At 37.5% G+C, this 20,149-nt stretch overlaps 1 protein-coding gene across 2 annotated transcripts in view; it reads right to left on the reverse strand.

Annotated features, from left to right (window-relative positions):
• Window positions 1-20,008, reverse strand: part of TRPA1 (transient receptor potential cation channel subfamily A member 1) — a 45,473-nt gene extending 25,465 nt beyond the window's left edge. The window contains exons 1-9 of one of the 2 annotated variants that reach the window (XM_052787550.1): window positions 19,964-20,008; window positions 11,970-12,141; window positions 9,393-9,555; window positions 7,866-8,041; window positions 5,963-6,070; window positions 5,425-5,533; window positions 4,924-5,069; window positions 3,318-3,454; window positions 1,004-1,052 (exon numbers count right to left, since the gene is read on the reverse strand). In XM_052787550.1, coding sequence (XP_052643510.1) covers window positions 1,004-1,052; window positions 3,318-3,454; window positions 4,924-5,069; window positions 5,425-5,533; window positions 5,963-6,070; window positions 7,866-8,041; window positions 9,393-9,555; window positions 11,970-12,089 — 1,008 coding nt within the window. In that variant the 5' untranslated portion in view covers window positions 12,090-12,141; window positions 19,964-20,008. Of the gene's footprint in view, window positions 1-1,003; window positions 1,053-3,317; window positions 3,455-4,923; window positions 5,070-5,424; window positions 5,534-5,962; window positions 6,071-7,865; window positions 8,042-9,392; window positions 9,556-11,969; window positions 12,170-19,963 lie in introns of those variants that run through there. The other variant, XM_052787551.1, reaches the window with a different exon arrangement.
• Between the last annotated feature and the right edge of the window lie 141 nt (window positions 20,009-20,149).

The following is a 20,149-nucleotide window of genomic DNA, read 5'->3' on the forward strand; positions in this document are numbered from 1 at the left end:
AAAAACCCTCAGCATAGATTCTATGGAAGAGGCCAAAATAGTCAAAATGGCACTCAAGGAATAGAAGTCTGTTCTTAGCAAATGCAGTGTTAAAGATATTCCCTCTAATACTTTGATCACACAAGCCTCCACGTGCAAAAACCTGTGCCTGTATTTTTCAGGTAATAACTTCTGTAGATAGGTTGTTTTGTCAGACAAGTTTAAGCAGTCAAACCTCACCATATCACATTTGAATTAAAAATAAGCACAACATCTAGTTCTGACTAAATTCAATCCCTATAACAGAGTTTATGAGAAAAGCAAAACTATATGTAGAAGAGAGTTTTTGTTAATATAATTGTCATGAAATTAAGTAAAAAAATCTAAACGTACATAAAATGAAAAAGAAATGTGATGACTTCTGAAAATTTCCTCAGCAGAGTAGGGCATGTAATGGTTATATGAGCCTTAGTTTAATTGGTATGAATGGACACTTGGAGCATAGCCAGTAGCATCCCTGGTTACATTTCTTCTCTTTCTCCCTCATAAGTATTCAGTGAAGAAATAGAACCAAACTACACAGCTTAAAAAATATTTCTAGATCATGCACAAACTTCAATATATGGCTATGTGATCTCAGAATAATCATATGTACATACCTTAAAGAAAGGATTTCTTCTTCATTAAATTCAATGCATGTTTAGTATTTATTTCATATTTCATATCCTAAAAGTGAGAACGACTAAACCAGTTTGTAATATTTGGTAAAAGATGTTTATGAAACCTTTCTGAGCAAGTAAAATGGAAATAAAAATGCAAGTTTTCATCCTCTGTAAGTGTGGGATGCTATTACAGAGCCATAACTACCATTGTACTGTAACTGTCAATTATGCATTATGAAAAATATATGTATCTAAGTGACCTATACCTGAGAACACATTCTCCTTTATGAATTTCTCTATGCAGACCTGTAGTAACAGATAGCAATAATCTCTATAAACATGTTGCTTGATTAAATATTTACCATTGAAATCAAATACTCTGCCAGTTCATAATGATCAAACAATGCTGTCCTGTGGGGAAAAATGCAAAAATACAGTAACGTTAGAAAGGACAATGAAGTTTCAAGCCAAAGGGTAGCATCTTTCTCCATTTGCTGCATTTTCTAATATTTTCAAATAAATACATTTTTAAATAAAGAGACAGAGAGATACCTTTATTACATAATTCATTTTAATAAATTGTTTCGATTTTTGTCATGGAGTTTTATTTTTAAACTAAGTTCAGTTCAATTAATACATTGAAAACCCACTGCAGGAAACAAAGACCTCATTGGTAGGTCAACAGGCATTTTACTACTGATTTTTAACAGAACCAGTCATTTCATATGTCAGATCTCTTTCTGTACCACACAAGGTCAATATAGAATTCCATAAACTTCAGACTCAGTTTGTTCCAGGCAGACCTAGAGCCTCAAATCCATTTCATTGATCCGATCTTCAAAAACAACTTGCTATATATTTTGTGTAATAATGCTAGGGTGGGTTTAAAATGGCAATGGCTAAACATGTATTCTGACTGTGGCAGGCAAGACTACTTGAAAAAATATGAAAAGATATAACATACTGATATAAATCGTGGTGACATTTATTAATTTATTAAAAATATTTTAAAGCTGTCTATACACATGAAAAATTCTCAGGTTTTATTCTACAATAAGACATTGAATTATATATTATAGGGAAAAAATGGTCAAAGCAGGATGTATAGCACAGTTAATACACACAGTCTAAATGTTTTCAGAAGTCAGACCTCTGTTAAATATTTTGACTCAATGAGCAACACAGAAGGACAGTTCCAGTGTTGTACTGTATCTCAAAGATAACAATTCCCTCAGCATCATAAGAGGTAATAACACTGGGTGTACTATATTTAAAACTCATTACTCAAAAGACATATTTTAAAAATCATGTCATGGTTCCAAGTACAGATGCCTCTATTTTCTACAGTAGACCCCTCCAGCCAGGCATAAATACTGAATCCTTCACACACACTCAAAATAAATTCCAAGGTGACTGAAGAGAAAAAGAAGTGATTTTATAAAATACTTAGATGGAAACATGACAGTAGGAATCTGAAAGGATCAAGTCCTGCCTATGCTTCACTGCTTCTTCACTTCTCAACAAGTTAATGTTCCTATTCAGTTTATTTGTATTCTGAGAGATTTGGGTGACTTTCTACCTTTCTGATGATTCTTGGTAATATTTTTTTTCCCTGTTTCACAGACACAGGGAGTAAAAGAACGTCATTCTTTTCCCAAGCTTTTTCCAAGGACAGTCATTTTCATGGATATGACACCCAGTTATCTATCAAGTAGTATGTTGTGTCTGCACAATTTTCTTTGGCATTCTGTCATCACTTTGTCTTCAATCACGTTCTATCATGGTAGCATTTCCAAGTGTACCCAAACCTTATCTTAACTTTACAACACACTCTCCTTTTAATTTCTTCAATTATCTTTGAATCATTCCACTTTAGACCGTGTCCAACGAACAATCACCTCCACTGCCTCTGACTTTCTACCCGTTATTTCGTATTGTAAAACTCCTTGTAGGTAGCCCTGTAAAATTATTACACTTAAATGCAGTGAGACATATATTTCTTGCAAAAATGTATAGATGAGGAAATATACTATCTTCCATAGAGTTTGTAGCCAGCACATTTAACTAAGCATCTTTCTGCTACAGGAGACTGAGGAAACTTCTCCACATTCTAGTGCTCTGGTTTCAAATGGACTGTGAAAGACTCTAAGTCTACAGGATTATTACATACACAAATGCCATCTGCAACTTCGTAGTCATAGGGAAGTGTACCAACATCTACTTGTAACTGATCAGGTATAAGATAATCTTTTGGGGAAAAAAAAAATTTTAAACTGTTCAAATTATTTTCCATTCATTTTCTGGGGAACATAACCCCATTAGATGAGGGCATTTGTTCCACAACCTTAGAAGCTGTTAACAATTCCATAAACTTGTTCACCTACTACTTCACTGGAGTAAATTTTCAATACAAACTGTTAGTGACCATTCCTTGACATGGTGCCAAGGTAACTGGAATTGTTTTGATTTTGTTATCAGCACCAAAATCTTTAACATTCTGACAAATTACTGACTCTTTCATGTTGTACTAAAACCATCTCCATCCCATGGAGGAGTTCCAACCCCTCTGGAAGGGTGTTCCAAAGTATACTCTATAAAGTATAACTGGATGCTGAGAATAACTAAGAATATCATGGCTCACAATTTATAGTGAAGTCTGGCAGAGCAGCCTCCTACCTGTGAAGCAATGTTTCCTTATTCCCATCTACAGCATCAATAATGGATTCCTCACCAGCATAGGATGACATCATCAACTTTACAATCTCAGTTGCTCCTTGAGTGGCAGCAAAATGAAGTGCTGTGCATTTTTCATTCTGTAAATAGGCAAATAAAACAACATTTAAATATTTAAACCCAACAACCTAACCTCCAACCTATTAAACACACTAGTGATCTAGCCCAGGATTTGTAATTCCTAAATGCCTAAATTTCTATGCAAGTAATGAAACTTTAGTCTTTAACTAAAGTAGTGGAACTCTAAAGAGAGCTTAAAGACCAGAAAAGACTAAAGAGATAGTTTTAAAGCTTATTATTATTCTATGCCAAGTCCCTAAGATATGAGATAATTACACTCTTAAGAATCTTTTGTAACTGAATTAATAAACAGACACACACAGCACCCTTCAATACAAGAGATGAAGCAAAGGAAAACTACAGAAAACCATAGGAAGACCAGTACAAATGAATAAGGAAACAAATGTGCCTACATCATACAGAAAATGGATTATTTTAAAATGTTTTTGACTTCCTTAAATGGAATCTTCCTTAGAAGTTGTTCTTTAAAAAAAAATTTCTGCAGGTTGCAAATAACTTGGTCTAACATGTTATTAAACTATTATAAGTTAGACAGTCATAAAATTATTAAGCAATAAATAAATTATTAGAACAATATTTGCCAAAACAGGATTTCATTTAGCTAGATGGGACAAACTAGCTTTTATACATGACTGAGGGTTTTGACCTTTTTAGATCAGGAGCGTTTCAGTGAATGCATTGGAATGGGCTTTTCCACAATGCCATAGGCTTTCTCAAAACAGTCTTATGCATCACAAAATCAGCAGCATAAATTATCTCATTCAAAAGCTGTGTGTTCAGAGAATCAAACCAATTAAAAAAAAGGCTAAACCATGTTTATCTTTGCGCTCATGAATTGTTGATTTCAGCCTTGCAAACAATTTGATTAATGATAGATATTTTCAGAAATGTTTATTCACCATGAAGCTGGGCACAGGCCCTTACACCAACAGTATAATGGTAGCCGCAGTAGTATCACAATTTGTGCTTGCTTACAAAGAAGATACTGGAAAGGCCAGGGCAAAGCTGAAGATAAACAAGAATGATGAGAAAGGGCCAGATTGAAGATCCCATTTCTGGGAAGGGATGATAGCAGTTGCATAGTAAAGAGTTTGTGAAGAAGGCTGTAGCATTCTTCAGAGTGCTCTCCCAGATTCTGTCTGTTTATGACGGAAGGATGTCCTGAGCCAGAGGGGATGTTGTTGTATTCAGTAGCTGAGGATTGATTTTTCTTCTATAGATCTGCCCAAATGCATTTTGTATCCATGAAAACTTTTCATACCCACAACATCCTATGTAACTTGTGTAAAGAAACCTGACATTTTGCCCGATTTGAACTAGAGACTTGTTTTCGTTTGCTGCTCCCTAGGTTTTGCATTGGAAGAGACAATGAGCAATGATTATCTGCTCATCTCTTTTTCATACCACTCAGAGATTTGGAGATACCTAGGTTTTATCAAAATTGTATTTCGCTCCACTCGAGTTTTACCTGTTTTAGATCAATTTGGGCTCCAAATTCAATGCACATTTTAATCATCTCGAGGTCCCCACTTTGAACTGCTAAATGAAGTGGACTGCACTTTCCATTATTGGTAAAATTGATGTGGGTTTTAGCAGAGTGACCCAATTCTTCACCTAAGAGATGAAAATAAATGGAATTTTTTAAAGGGAGAATGAGATAACAGAAGATAGAAAGGCTTTCAAAGCGAGTATATTAACTGTGGAATAATATCCTTCCCCCTCAAAATATGAACCTTTCACATCTGTCATTAAACAATGGATGGACACACATTTAGGAAAGCAGTTAAGTTGCTGCTACAATCCTACAAAAGTTATAAATTGCCCATAGGAATAATCGCATTAACTTCTTGTAAGTTCAGTCGCAGTTCTAAGTGCTTGTTTTCACAGTTCTTTGAGAATTAAAGGAGTAAATTGGTAACGCTATTATAAATAATAAAGCCTACTGACTGCTTGGGAACAACGTATTTACCTTTTTTTAAAAGAATTTCCATACATGTTTTTGCACCTGAAAATGCAGCTGCATGGATAGGCATACATCCTGTTTTGTTTGGTTTACATATTTTCCCTCCGTTTTCAATCTGAAAAATAATGCCTGGATATAGCTTAATGACATACAGAAAATTCTGACTAATAAACATACTATTACAGATATAGTCTCCTGGGTAGCTGTCTCTTTTTCTTATGTTGTATATGCACTGTGAAGTTTATATACAAACATCTTTTGCATGTTATATCCATACATCTATACATAAATGTGCTTCATTTTATGTTCTCATGACCTTCAAAATCAGCTGAAGTTTTTTCTTAAGTTTGCCTCAGATATATACTCAGATATATTTATATATGCTCTTAAAAGATTAGTTTCTTAGTAACCTATGCAAAGTAACTTGAATACTAGGTCCATGATTAACCTTCCTCCATTGAACAAAGACAGAACATAGAAACAGAATAACACTGCATCAAGGTAAACAGAATCACATCAAAAGGTGATGGATAATTATACATACCAGGATTGTCAGTGCTTCAGGATTATCCTTGTAACATGCTACAATTATAGGTGTGTTCCCTGCTTCACCTTCCAAATTAACATCTGTACTGCTATGCTGGACCAAAATCTAAATGTTTAAGAAAACATTCAGTCAACCATAAGCCAAACACAACAAAGGCCTATTCCATTACTTTTGTTGTTTATCACCCATAGCACTCTTGCGACTTGTTCTTTTTGCATGCTAGCAGCCCACAATGCATAGGCAGAGGAGGGATAAAATGCAGGACAATGTAAAAATATGCAGGTGAAAAATGCAGGTGAGAACAGACAAAGCAAAGTAAAATTCTTTACAGCAGACACCTGAGTACCTAGGATAAATACTGCACATAGCTGCAGAGTGTCTTAAAGTTTTATTTAACAATTTCCCCAATACTGGGAGAAAATCTTTTCTGTAGCAAATTGCAGGTGGGGATTTTCAACTGAAGTTTGTTATAATGTCTTGTAATATTCTCTATTCCCTGGGAAGTAGCAATGTTGTAGATCCTGCTCAATTTGGCATCTATAGGACAGTTCTATAAGATAAAGGGAGACAGGACTTGATGAAAACAGGGACCCTTCCAGCCCTGAATTCCTGCTTCAGTCCCTATGTTAACAGCTAACGCTGACCTATCAGTATCACCAAGTACCTGTATGACTGCTTCCAGCATTTTTTGAGAAGCCAAGGATCTGGAAATGATAATGACCATAGTGCACTGCATATTTATTACTCTATCTACATATTTATTTAATTATCTTTCAGTAACCTCAATCACTTTTTCTGTACTGGAGGAACTGGCACATTTTAATCACTTTCAGGCAATTTAACAATAGAAACCAAAGAAGAACTAGCTTGAATAAACAACAGAGTGGGGAAAAAATGAGAGCACATATTTAGTTGAGAGCAGAGCTGTAAAATAACCCAAATCCAAACTTGATACAAAGCCCATTTTAAAAATGTCACTGTATTTCAGATTTTATTGTTCTTAATTAATAATAAATACAAATTTGGTAAAAGATGTGAGAACAGTGAAATATTTTAGCACTGAAAATCTCTAAAGGATTTTAAGTCTTGAATACAGGAATATGTTTTTCTTTTTTTTGATTCAACGAACGAGAAAAAGAGACAACTTTAAAGGTAAAAGCAGGTGATGTGGTGTTAAGGTTGTATTCACCTAGTAAATTCAAGAACTTTACAAATTCTAAAATCCTATCCAAATGCCACATATGGAGTGAAAACATTCTCATTGCACTTGGACAAATGATGAAAAAAAATGATGCTGCTTAAAATCTCAATGCTGTTGCTATTTTATAAGGTTCAAAATGGACACTAGTAATTTCTTCACAATATATTTTTGTGATTTTTAATTGCAGCTTTAGTTCTGCTACTATTCCAATGATTATTAAAATGTTGGGTTTTAAGAACTGCGTTTTCTGACTAGTTTTAATCTGGTTTTCATAAAAAAAATACACTAGTTTCAAGAAAATATTGATACTTCTATGACTCCCTATACAATTGTAAAAAAAAAAATAATTAGAATGTAAACATTTGAAATAACACATGCCTACAGGAAATTTTAGTGTTAAAAAAAACCTTTTTAAAGAAAACTCCTTATGTTTGGAAAATGTAAAAGAATTCTTCATGAAACATAACGACTACTATCATAGCACAAATATCAGTATTTATATAAATCAGTAAGTTAGTTTTTACTTGCTGTGCTAAGAAGACACAGACATTTTTATAAGCATCACATGTTACACATCCAGCTCGCTAAACAAAGCATATGAGGAGATACAGCATATATAAACAAGGCCTTGGTGCTCTGCATGCAGCTGCTGCTGAGCTACTTGTCAAGTCCGTATGTTTATGTGGACTTTAGACTTACCTTAACAATTTCATTATGCAGGGACTGCACGGCCATATGCAAAGGTGCCATCATATTGGAATTGAGAATGTTTGGATTGGCTCCTCTGCTAAGAAGCAAGCTAACACTTTCAACCTGGTTTTTCTTTGTGGCCCAGTGCAGCGGGGTATTTCCAGAAGAATCCATCACATTTAATACTACATCAAAGGAGAGAAAACAAAACAAAACCAAAGCAAAACCATCAAATGTTCTGATCCCACTGGGAAAAAAAAAAAAAGCATCTTCAATGGAGCTTTAGGTCTGTGCAACTGCATTTCTTTGAAGAGAAAAAATTGATTAATTATTGTGCTGAATACACTGTATTAGTTAGAGAAAATGTTCTATTAAAGATATTAATATACTAAAATAGCAGAGAGAAAGCTTGATAAGGTTAGCAAATAGCGATAAAGCTTCCTGTGGGATCTTTTGAAATTATAATAGTGGAGAGATGGGAGAGGTGAAACACCTGTCTATTTCCCATTGTTATACACCTTTTTTCTCCCCCCAAGAGTTATTTGATTTCCCTCTTTTCCTGACCTTTCACTTTCCTACCTTCTTTGACTTAGCAGTTATTGCTTTAGAGGCTGCACAGAACAAGTGAGTGTGAATAACTAAAATAAGAGATAATAAATCAGTGCTTGCAAATTATAAGATTAAAGACCATATCTATTCTGATTCACTTAAGAACAGAGAGGTAAATCAATTCACACCAGTTATAAAACTGGTCTGTTCTACACATGTATTTTGAGCTTCAAAATTGGAACTAAACTTCAAAAAATATCTTTAAAAATTAAGACAAAAATTATATATTGAAAAGAAAAAGAATTTTTTTCAGAGAGAATAATCTAAAAGTAGATTGGCCATCATAAAAAATGAGCTTTTTAGGACCATTGTATGTTTGCTCAGTAGCCCACAGTCTATCAGTGGAGTTGTACATAGTTTCACAATGCTTATTAATAACTACTAAACAATATCTTTCACACAGAGTGTTTCTCAATCATTCAAGGCCCCATGTTCTCCTACTTATCACTTCTTCCCTAAATTTCTTCAGATGGCCTACCTCATCAAATGTTTATTCTTCCTCACTATTAAGTAAACAAGTTGTGATGACAGCTTGAATGACAAGTATGAGAAACCAAATGAATTCTCTTTTACATTTCCGGTATTTTAAATGTAACAAAAGTTACATAATGTATACAAGGAAGATAAAGAGTCAGGCCTACTGTACTTCACTGCAGTTTTCTTTTCATATTTGAAGACTGTAAATCTGAGTCCCAAACAAAATAAGATATATTGAATCACTGCATTAGAGAGAAAACAGCCCTAACATAACCAGGGCGATCCAAACCACACCTGAGATGCTGCAAACTGTGGCAGACGGTTTGAACTATATTTAAATCTATAAATGTAGATAACACATACCAGTTCTGTTTCAGTTGGGTAACAAACACTTTGATTATTGAACTTCTTTATTCTGTTAAATAAAATAGTTCATAAAATGTGTGTTACCTTCACAGGAAGAATCGTCTATGATCAACTGCATTAATTCTATTTGACCTCCTTCTGCAGCATGATGCAGTGGAGTGGCATTTAATTCATCCACTTTTGTAAGCCCAGAACGATTCTTCTTAATGAAGCTCCGTAGCCTACAGGCACTTCCATCTGAAATCACCTATTTTGGACACAAATATTCTCATTTTCCTAATAGGCAATGTTAGCAATGTTATAATGTGTTACTGTGGGCATGTTACCACTCAATAATTCTCTCCCAACTCTTCAGTTTCATACAGACGTATACAAATCCTGATCAGACTGAGTCAACAGTGAAACTCAGACTGATTAGATTGATTGCAAGATCAGATCCAGTTGAGAAACAGTGCAAAATTAACAAAAATGGAAATTACCTTGAATACATTATTTTGTCTTCTGTAGTGAGTTCAAGACATTCCCTCTACCACAGAAAATCTCAAACAAGCAAATTAATCACTTACTGTTTTATATTCTCTCCAGCTGTGGCCACATCAAATGAATTCAACAGAGAGGAAAAATTAATAATCTTGACAAATTAATTTTCTAGACCTTTCTACAGAGACTGATATTATATCCTGGGCTTTAAAGTTTAGCTGTTGGGTTTCTGTGATGTTCTTTATGTCAGAGCAACCAATTGCAGTAGAATGGCAGGAATTTAAAAACAAGTTATTAAAAAGAGAGAATAAAAAAGAAAAACAATTCAACAAAATTGGGGGGGGGGGGGGGAGAGAATGCATATCAAAACTAATGCATACCTTCCCAAAGATGTGTAAGCAAGCAAAGGGTAAAAAAAGGAAATCCCCTAAAGATCACTGTTCCCTCCTCAGCTGCAGAAGAAAAGGAAAAGTTTGCTCTCCAGGATCCCCTGAGCCACAAAGACTCAACAGTTTTTGCTGTCATTAAGCAAATATACATTATGGGGCAGCCCATTCATAGGTTTAAGCATGTGTTTAACTTCTTTCAGCTTAATAGTCCCATTGACCTCAGTGACATTACTTATGTGAATAATGTTACAAATGTGTTTAAAGATTTAGAAGACTGAGGCCAAATACAGATGTAGCGTCTGTTTCAAAAATGCAATTAGAAAAAGCTAACAGAAAACACGGGAGATCATTGTGGAAAGGGTATTTAAGATGACTCAACTGTCATAAAAATAAGAGGTCAATTACATACATAAATATCTATACATTTTATACACATCAAAAAGCTATGTAAGAAAACCTTATTATAAAGCCCAGTATCTTCTATTACTTATATTCTAACTTAATTTTAATTGTAATGAATTTCAAATCTTTCTATTGATTTAGACCACATTTTGCCACTCTTTACATTGGAATTTTTTGTCAATGTAAGACAAAATATGGCCGAAATGTGGCATGAGGAAAATTCCTACCAACAAAAATAAGATTTTTCAGCCAATACTTCAGTGTTTCATTAACAAAATAGGAAAGGAAGATATCAGTTAGGTGTTCTCAGTATTTCAGTTGGTTCAAAAGTAGCAAAGCAAGCTATTTTAAACAAACAGCAGCTCCTTTGCACTTTGTCTGAACAGCTCTGTAGTGGCAGATCACCCACCGGAGTGACAAACCGTGTTATGCTGAAGAGATGTTGCTCAGGAATGCAGCTAGCACACAGCAAACAAGTCTGGAAATGATCTCAAGAGGTTTTTAAACCCATCCACATACTTTGCCAAATTTGTTTAGCCTGCTCTTAAAAATCTTCAAAGTTACCCAAGTCATCCGTCCGGTAAGCAACCAATTCCTTTGCTTAATTATGCTTACCCTTAAAAAAGGGTTCCCTAACATTTGGTCTAGGTCTCCCTAGCTGCAACATAAATACATCACTTCTTGTCCTACTCTCTACGGAAAAGGGAAGAGGTTATATCCTTCCTTATGCAGCAATTTTGCATTTGTAGGTTGTGCTGCTGGTTCCCTTGCCCTTCATAACGGTTCCAGTACTTCTTAACTTTCCTTTTGTGACATTTTTTCTCGATGGTTTACTCATTCCCATCACGACCTCTGGACCTCCCTCTAAGAGAGGGACTCTTTCTGGGGAGCCATGCCCAAGGGGGATGTGAGCCCCACGGCAGCCGCGTGCCCCCCCCCCCCCCGCACCCCTCATCCTCCTTCGCCTGCTCTCCTCCCGCGTTCCTGCTCGCCCCGGTCCAGACTTGGCCACACAACAGCACGGCCTTCCGCGCCTTCATGCCCCTCGGCCAGGGCGGCTCCCAGCCTGTCTCCCACTCCTCACAGCTCTTCCCTCATGGCTCCGCTGACGAGCCTCCCGGAAGAAAGCGCCTCTGAGACGTAACCACCGCCGAGCCCGCACGGCTGCCTCCAGAGCCCCATCTCACCCTCGCCCACCTCGCTCTCCACCTTCACCCTTCCTTGTCCCGACGCCCTCACACGAGCCCCAGTCTTGGGCACCATCTTGTCCCACTCCCACGACGGCCTCGGTGCCTCGGGCAGCTCGGCTGCCCCGAGGCTGTCCCCCCACACTCACGCCCAGCCCCCAGCCCTCGGGACCGCCACCCCCTCCGCGCCGCTCCGCACGCACCTTGAAGACATCCTGCGAGGCGACGGAGGCGGCATCCGCCTCGCAGACGACGCCCTGGTAGGAGCTGGAGACGGCCGCCTTCTCCCGCGACTGGCAGAGCCGCAGCAGAGAGCGCTTCATGGCGCCCGTCCGCCCGCTTCCGAGCAGCGCCCGCCCCGCCCGCTCCGGAGACCTGCGAGGCGAGAGACCGAGTGACCGCCGGTGCCGAGGCCGCGCCCGGCCACCCCGCCGAAGCGGCGGCGGCGGCGGGAGGCGGGGGAAGCGGGCGGGGGCGGCCCCCCGCCGAAAGGCAGGTCCCGGGCGGTCCCCGGGGGCGCGAAGCCCCGGTCCCCTCAGGGGCCACCGCCTAAACTAGTGCTGGCTGGGCGCCTGGGTGGGCGGCTGTCCCCGCTGCCGGCGGGGGAGCTGCGGCGGCCGGAGGCGCCGCCGCCGAGCGTTGACTGCGGGAGAGGGCTAAGCGATCACCGCTGGGTTTGGGGAGGGTTTGTTGGTTTTTTTCTTTCCCTGAGTATCTGACAGTGACGGAGGTCCCTGGAGAGGGGCGTATCTGTACATGCACGAACTGCAGCACGGAGAGCGCGATGTGCAAAAATTTAAATAAATAAATGCAGGGCGAAACGGGAGCGGCGAAGTCGGACTCTTGGCAGCTCCCGTGGTGCAACCTGTGACAGGAAAAGCTGTCCCGCCCGGGCTCGGTGCCGTGGGGCGGTCGGGCAGTGCTGCTGCGGTGCCGAGGGCACTGCTCTACGCCGGCCTCGCAACTTTAAAATAGTTAGTTGAGTTTTCTATGATTGACTTCTCAGCTTTTACTTTGTAGTCACAAATTTTTTTTGTAGAATTTGTTTTACCAGCAAATTTGGAGCAGTGTAGGAAAGCTATAGGAAGAGCATAGAAAGAAGCAGCACAAAGTGTTCCAAAGGGTTAATTACTAAAGCGACTTTAACTGAGTCATTCTTGCTGAGTCTTTTAACAGAAACATTTTTAACTCGGAGAACTAACAGTTTACTTAATGTGGTAAGAGCAGACCTACCAAAGGTCAGGTAGCAGCCGGGGCAGACGCTTAGGAAAAGCAATAGGAGGCCTACGGGATGACTTTTTGCCATTTTATGGCAATTAGCAGCTTAAGGACTGCCAGAACCAGGTTCGCACCCAGTACAGCCTGTTTAATTGCTGTCAACTGGCAATTCTCCATTACTTCGCTCATGTCCTTTTTGAACCCTCTTTATACTGTCCATGCCACAACGTCCTGTGACACTAAGTGCCATAATTTCATTATGTGTTTATGAAAAATACTTTCTTTTACCACTAGCTTCACTTAGTGCTCCCTAGTGTTTTTATTTTGAGAAATGGAGAGTTTTTCCCCATTTTTTTATCCCTGTCAACGCTCATAATTTCATAAAGTTCTTCCAGCTCTTTGCTCACTGATAGGGCTTCGTTCATATGCTTTTCCTTCTTAGGGATGCCATTTTGTATCTCTGAACATCCTCATCCTCCTAGCCTGCATCTTTTCCATGTTTCTTTTGAAATGGGATGGCAACACCTACATGCTCAAGTCAATGTATCTTCGAGCAATAGTACTAATTGTTCAATTTTTAATTAATTCCTCTCCTAAAAGCTCACAAAGGTATTTGCTTTTTTTTTGAATGCCACTGAGCTAAGTCTCCCAAGAATTTTTGCTGCTCCACCACAATCCCTTTTCTGAGTGGTGATAGTATAAATAAGTAGCACTCATGCTATACTCACTCATATGAGGGTTGTTAGTGTTATGTTTCCCTCTGTGTACCCACCTAGCATTTATCAACATTGAATTTCATCTGACATTTCATTACCGTATCACCAAAACTTGTGGGATCTCCCACAATCATCTGCATTTTTGGTCATTCTGAAAAATTCTATAGCAACTTCCAGATCACCAGAATGTCTTTGCACTGTTGAACCCAACACTGACTTTAAGGGGTCCTAAGGAACCTCCTTGCTTTGTGAAGATGTATTCCTATTCCATATTTTTTAACCCTTAACCAGATTCAGGAAATCCTTCCTGCCTGTCCTATGACAGTTTAGTTTCATTAAGAGACTATGAGGAGGGACCTTGCTGAAGAACTTTCACAAATCCTCTTATCACTGGCATCATTTGTACCTTTACGCTTGCCGATTCCTTCAGAGAGTTTCACTGGTGTGTGTAATGCCAGACGTCTCTCTACAAATGCTGTTTGTTGTTTTGATCCTAGAGCCTGTAACTCCAGCATTGTTTTTAGTAAGTTGCTTAAGTTACACAACCTTGACTAAGTAGTCTTAAGATCATAAGACTAAATAGTCCTAAGACTAACTGGGTGGTTTTAAGTGCTTCTGGTGTAGAGCTTTGATTAAAAAATGGAACAAAAAAAGTTTCTTCAGCCCACATTCTGCTGTAGCCATAGGTATTGCATACATTCAACAGCAGTACATTAAGGTACATTGTTATTGTTATGTCACCATTAATTCTGACCAAAAGAAACAGGGTCGTTTATGCTATAGCAAGAAAGCTGTAGTCAAGAAAGCTAGCCATTAGTGCTGCAGAGATTCTAATTATGTGACTTGGGATTAAGCCACTGGAGGAGCCCTCTGTATTTCTAAACCCTTTTCCTGCTACTTCAATTAGGAGCAGCCCCAGTTGGTGAGATTGTTCACCTTCCCATGGTGAGGTCCCTTTTGAATTCCCTGCCTGGCCTTAACTTTTCTGTTGCCCGTAGTCCTCTTTATGAGAAATCGAACTCAACGAGTAACAGTCTAGATATCGTATAAAGAACATAAATGCTATTTTCTGCAAGGATCATTACCTGGAAATAGAGGTATCACTGAAAAATTGGTAAGCATTAGTAAAGCTATCATCCATTTTTTTCTTAAAATCCCCTAACTGTACTCAGAGTAATACTGTGAAACAATAGAAGTCATGATCCTCGAACAACCATAATTTTACTTATTTTCTTGAATCTGATAATACTTCCCCCTTCTTTTAAATTACTGTTAGTTTTCAGTCTTCTAGTAAATGTTCAGAGCATGAAAAATAATACAAAGGTTTTCTATTCCCAGAAGGAATCAAATGGAATTTTAAGTGGGCTGACCACACCTTTTATTTCTGCATAATGATTTGACATAAGGAACTAATTCACATAAGTACTCAAAGAGTAACCTTTCTTACAGCTTTTTTTCCCAAGAGTGGATTAAAATACATTTATACCATTTTATTTCAAACATGATCTTGCTAATGGTAGAGCAGTGGATCCATTAGTACAAGCAAAATTCACTAAAGATAATCATAGAGCAGCAATTCATTAAAAATATGATTGTTTAATAATTAAATTGTATATAGAGTAAATACAGACCATTCTAGTCCTGTAGCCTTACTGCAATTAAGTTAATTTTGCAGGCCTAGGAACCGTAAATTCAAGCAAATATCACTAATGAAAAGGATGTACTGTATGTTTTTTTGCTTTGGAAGTGATTTATTTGACAACAGTGTTATACAAATTATGATGTGTAAAATGATATTTAGGATTTGTGTTGTCAGCTTAATTCAGTAAGCCAAATGAATTCTTGATGCTACTTCAGATATTGATTACAGTCATCCAGAAATTAATCTGAGCTACTGCCTAAACAAGCAAGAATGCATTGTCTCCTACAAGTTTTCAGAAACATGCTTGTACTTACCATGGAGAAAAATGCTACTGTCTTTTTAAACCAGCAAGATGACTTTAACTCACATTTTACACTTATGTCTAATGGATTTTTCATTGCATTTTTTCTTCTTGAGATTTTGCTGTAGTAAGCAACATGCTGCTATGCTCAGCAGAAGAATTTAAGTTATTGACAGGTTTATTACATGCCTTATTTTAAAAAAAAAAGAGGATTTAGAAAACAATAATTCATTCCACCACACCAGAGAGTCTTTTTTTTTTTTTTCTAATGATAATCAGATATGAAATAATACCTTACAGATTGATTCCTGCTCTTAATGCTTTGGACAAGAAGAAATTTAAATAGAGGCCCATAGAGTATAATCTATGCTTTGAAAGTAAATATAAATTGATCTTATGGGTAATATCAATTGTAATAAGTAAGTGAGGTGACACTCCATGAGAGCATTCTTGGTAAGAATACTTCCCAAGGTGTCTAGTACAGCCCAGCAATTAATTGCAGTGACTGTTGGCTTCAAGTTAACTCCTAGACAAATGCTTTCAAGTATATAAGCTGGATCTAGAAAAGGTTTAGGTGTAGGGTAGCAAAAGTGAATGCATTCCCTGTCCCTATGAGAGTTGGATGCTTCCGAGTGGAGTGTGTACAGGTGAGGGGTGACTTAGATACCCATTTCAGACAGTAATCCTCCTGTGAAGCCTGGAACTAAGCCATCTCTTGGAAACTATCTTATAAGCAAGTGGAGGGCCTCTTACATGCCAGGCATCATATGACTTCCTCAAACTAAAGAGATTAAAACATACTCTCTCTACTTCATAATAAAAGCAATTGTGGCCACCAAATGGCAGCTTGCTTTCTGGTAATGATGCTCTTTACTCCTGCTGTTGAAGCCTGTGCCAGTGTACAGCCAGAGACTGTCAGGGTCACCGTGCTGAAGTCTGGTTCCCTACCACACTGGAAAACTTACCTTGTTCCTGCCTCGAGGACTGGTTTTGTGGTTTTACATTCAGCTACCACTGACCAAACCCAGTAACCATCTGTGAAGCAGGGACCTGAATCCTGGGCTTCCCCTAACTATGGAATTTAGGAAAAGTTGAATTATCAGGCTTCAGAAACTTTCTGGTCCATAAAGTCCGGTCAGGCTGAGGCATGCCATATATGCATTACACTGCTTATTATGGACAAGTTTACTTCAGCTCTGGATATTGTGAAGATATACCTCCAGTTGTACCAACTCCAAAAAGCTGGAGAATCTTAGTAATGAAATACATAGAATCAGAATAGTTTGGGTTGGAAGGGACATTTAAAGGTCATCTAGTCCAAACCCCCTGCAACGAGCAGGGACATCTTCAACTAGATCTGGTTGAAGATACAGGTGCCTCAGGATATTTATACATGTAAGGGCTAGGCGAGGGTTTGTTTTAGGCAACACACTCCTAGATTTCAGAAGCCTAAATCCTACCTGCAATCTAATTTAGGCACTTTCTTGCTGACCAATGATACATTCAGAAAGCATTATTTCTTAGTGCTACTTGGTCTTTCCTCATCAGCTGTGTATTTTACATCACCATAGCTGTCCTAACATGTATCCACAGATTTCCCCTACACAGTATATATGCTGCCGTGCCTGTTGGGGAACAGCACCCACATTGCAATGGTGCTTTTCATTCTTTATCTGCCTACTTAGAAACCCTTTTCTCTTCTGGACATCCTGTCCAGCAAAATCTGTCCTCTATAAAGGCATCTTAATTGCACAACTCCTACCCTCTCTTCTTCTCTGAAGAGCTGGAAAAAGCTTTGATGACTTTTGTTATTTCAGAGGTATAGTCTAGTCTCACTGGTGGTTATTGATATTGACCTGTTATTGATAAACACCTTTAAAAATGGAAGTTCTTAAAAATGACTGTATGAAGCAAAACCTGTCAGAATGTGTCCTAGTAATTCATAACACTCTTTAGGAATATAATTGAGTTTACCGTATACAGTAACAGAAAGGCAAAATAAGTAGGAATAATTCCTTACTACAGCTATATTAACTGCTTTATTTATCATTCTGTTGAATGTATCCATGCAGTCATTATTTCCTAATGAAAACACACAGTAAATTTTAAGCTCACTGTCTTGGAGTTTCCCTATTTTGTAGGATGTCTGATATAGTTTTTTAGATATAAACTAAGATGCTTTCCAAAAGAAATTTCATCATTAAAGGATTAAAATAGTGATGGAAATATGTTAAAAATTACTAGGTGAGTGTGAATCTACCCATACTCATGTTTGTAGAAAATAACTATTATATCAAACATTATTTGTGCCAGAAAGTGCTTGAAATCAGAATGAAGTAGAAAAGTCTCAACTTGGAGGGGCAGAGGGGCAGGGAACCCAAATAAACAGAGGGAAATGAACTAGACTTTAGGATCATAAAAACAGGTAAAATTGTGGAAAAACGCATGTCAGCATTTTCAGGAGGACATACTGATACTATTTTCCTCGAAGAGTACAGTGTGTATCTTACTGCTAAACCAGAGTGCTCAAACTTTTTCATGCTTATAGTTGTTCTGGGGAACCACTGATGGAAAAATCTCATGGATATTTCCCCTGTCACCAGTTTGCAAGCACAGAAGAGTGGCAACCTCAAGCACGGAAAAGTAGCATTAGTAAAACAATAGTGCACATTATTTCCAACTGTCTTCATGTTGGCATTTCAAACTTATTTTTATGACCATATCTCTATCCTTCCTGCTATCTCCTCTCTTGCCTGTTCTTCTCCCTTGGCTTCTCTGTTTATACTTCAGGGCTGTTTAATCCTCTTTCTTCTCTTGCCCCGACATTATTTTCTTTCTGTACATATTATCCAGCCAAATTCTCTCTTTGCCTTAGCTTCTGCTGGCTATAGTTTCATTTTTTGAACTAAGATTCACTTAACTCTCTAACTCTCTTATGTACAAGCATTTTCTGAAAGCACTTCCATCATTTCTAATATCTGAGAGAGACATGGATCCTACCTTTCCAGTGGTTAACCTGAACCTCTTGTATAAGTAACTGGGAATAAAGAATTGAATTTATATCGCAGAAGCAGCCAACACTGGAAGTCTTCAATATATGCTTTCTATGGACCATCACAGACTGGTATAACTGCAATAAAATATCAATTTTCAGAATAGAATGCAGTTCTTATTACCTATGTCTTATTACACCTCAGGTTTTCACTTCTTTCAAATATCAATAATTTATTTTGCAGGATGCCTATATCACTTTTATTTCTTCTCAGTGAATTGCCCATGCAATTGAACTGAAATTGTGAAGCAGAACTTTTGGTATATTAAACTATATTTCTATCACATTAGGAAAAAAAAGACTTGTTAAAAACTAGAATTATTAAAATGTATGTTGTATAGTGCAAATAAATTATATATATATAATTTGAAAGAAAATATTATTTTGAAAATGGTTACATGTATAATTGAGTGAAAATGATGCTTACATACCTGAATTTGTAAAATAGGGAAATATATAGATTCTTTTTATTAGTCAGTTTAAACAAATATAATTCAGGAAGGAAGAAAAAGGCCAAAATACCTTAATGAAATTACTTTAAGTACAGTATTGCATGTTTCAGCTAGTCTTCAAGACTTGCTGACTTTTAACTTGATTTCCTCAAGTCCTGGACATTCCTGTCTTAACTGAAGGATGGTAGTCATATCAAAGTTGTTCAGACAACGTGTTTCACTGACTAAGATTAAGTTCTGCATGCTTACTAGATGGAATAGATATGGGTATCTGTTTGAAATATATTTTCTATTTCATATTCAGTACATACGAAACTATGACCAGACCCTCAGTAATAATAATCTATTTTAGTCTAAGCAAATATAATTAAATATTTCATTTTTACAAATATTACTTAGAAATAAAGTTAATATCTACCAGCAAGGTAGGTGCAATACTTAGGATATTTTTTCATATGGATCTACTGGGGAAAAGAAACAATGTTGGGTGGCGAAAAGAAAAACTAGGTTGTGGAAAAATTTTGCCAATAAAAAGAAATGTAAAGTCATACTGAACATGAAAGGATGCCATATTATTTGTATATTACTTGCATTTTCCTGCTTGGAAAAAGTAGATTTTATTAAAATTCACTAAGATATGTATGATACAGTTCTTCAATTAGCTGAAATTATGCCAAATTCACATTTAAATATGAATTTCAAATAATCTACCTTGTATTTTTAACACAGAAATCTCCCTAAAAGCAAAAGAAAAATAGGCCCAACAAAAATCTGAGCGACAGAATCTCAGCTACAGGAAAACTATATTACGCTTACCATTCAAGAAGTTTGCAGGTGGTTTCTCTCTGAAGCAACACATATATAAAGAACACAAAGATATGACTATTTGAATCCTTGTCTGATGCTTATATCAGTAAGTTCTCGTGACGTGTGAAGCCACCAGTTGTGTCATCTGGTGGCTTGCTCTGTGTAGACGGACATTATTTAAAAGCGGTAGGTGCA

Source organism: Harpia harpyja, chromosome 5, assembly GCF_026419915.1.
Source record: "Harpia harpyja isolate bHarHar1 chromosome 5, bHarHar1 primary haplotype, whole genome shotgun sequence".
Lineage (NCBI taxonomy): Eukaryota > Metazoa > Chordata > Aves > Accipitriformes > Accipitridae > Harpia > Harpia harpyja.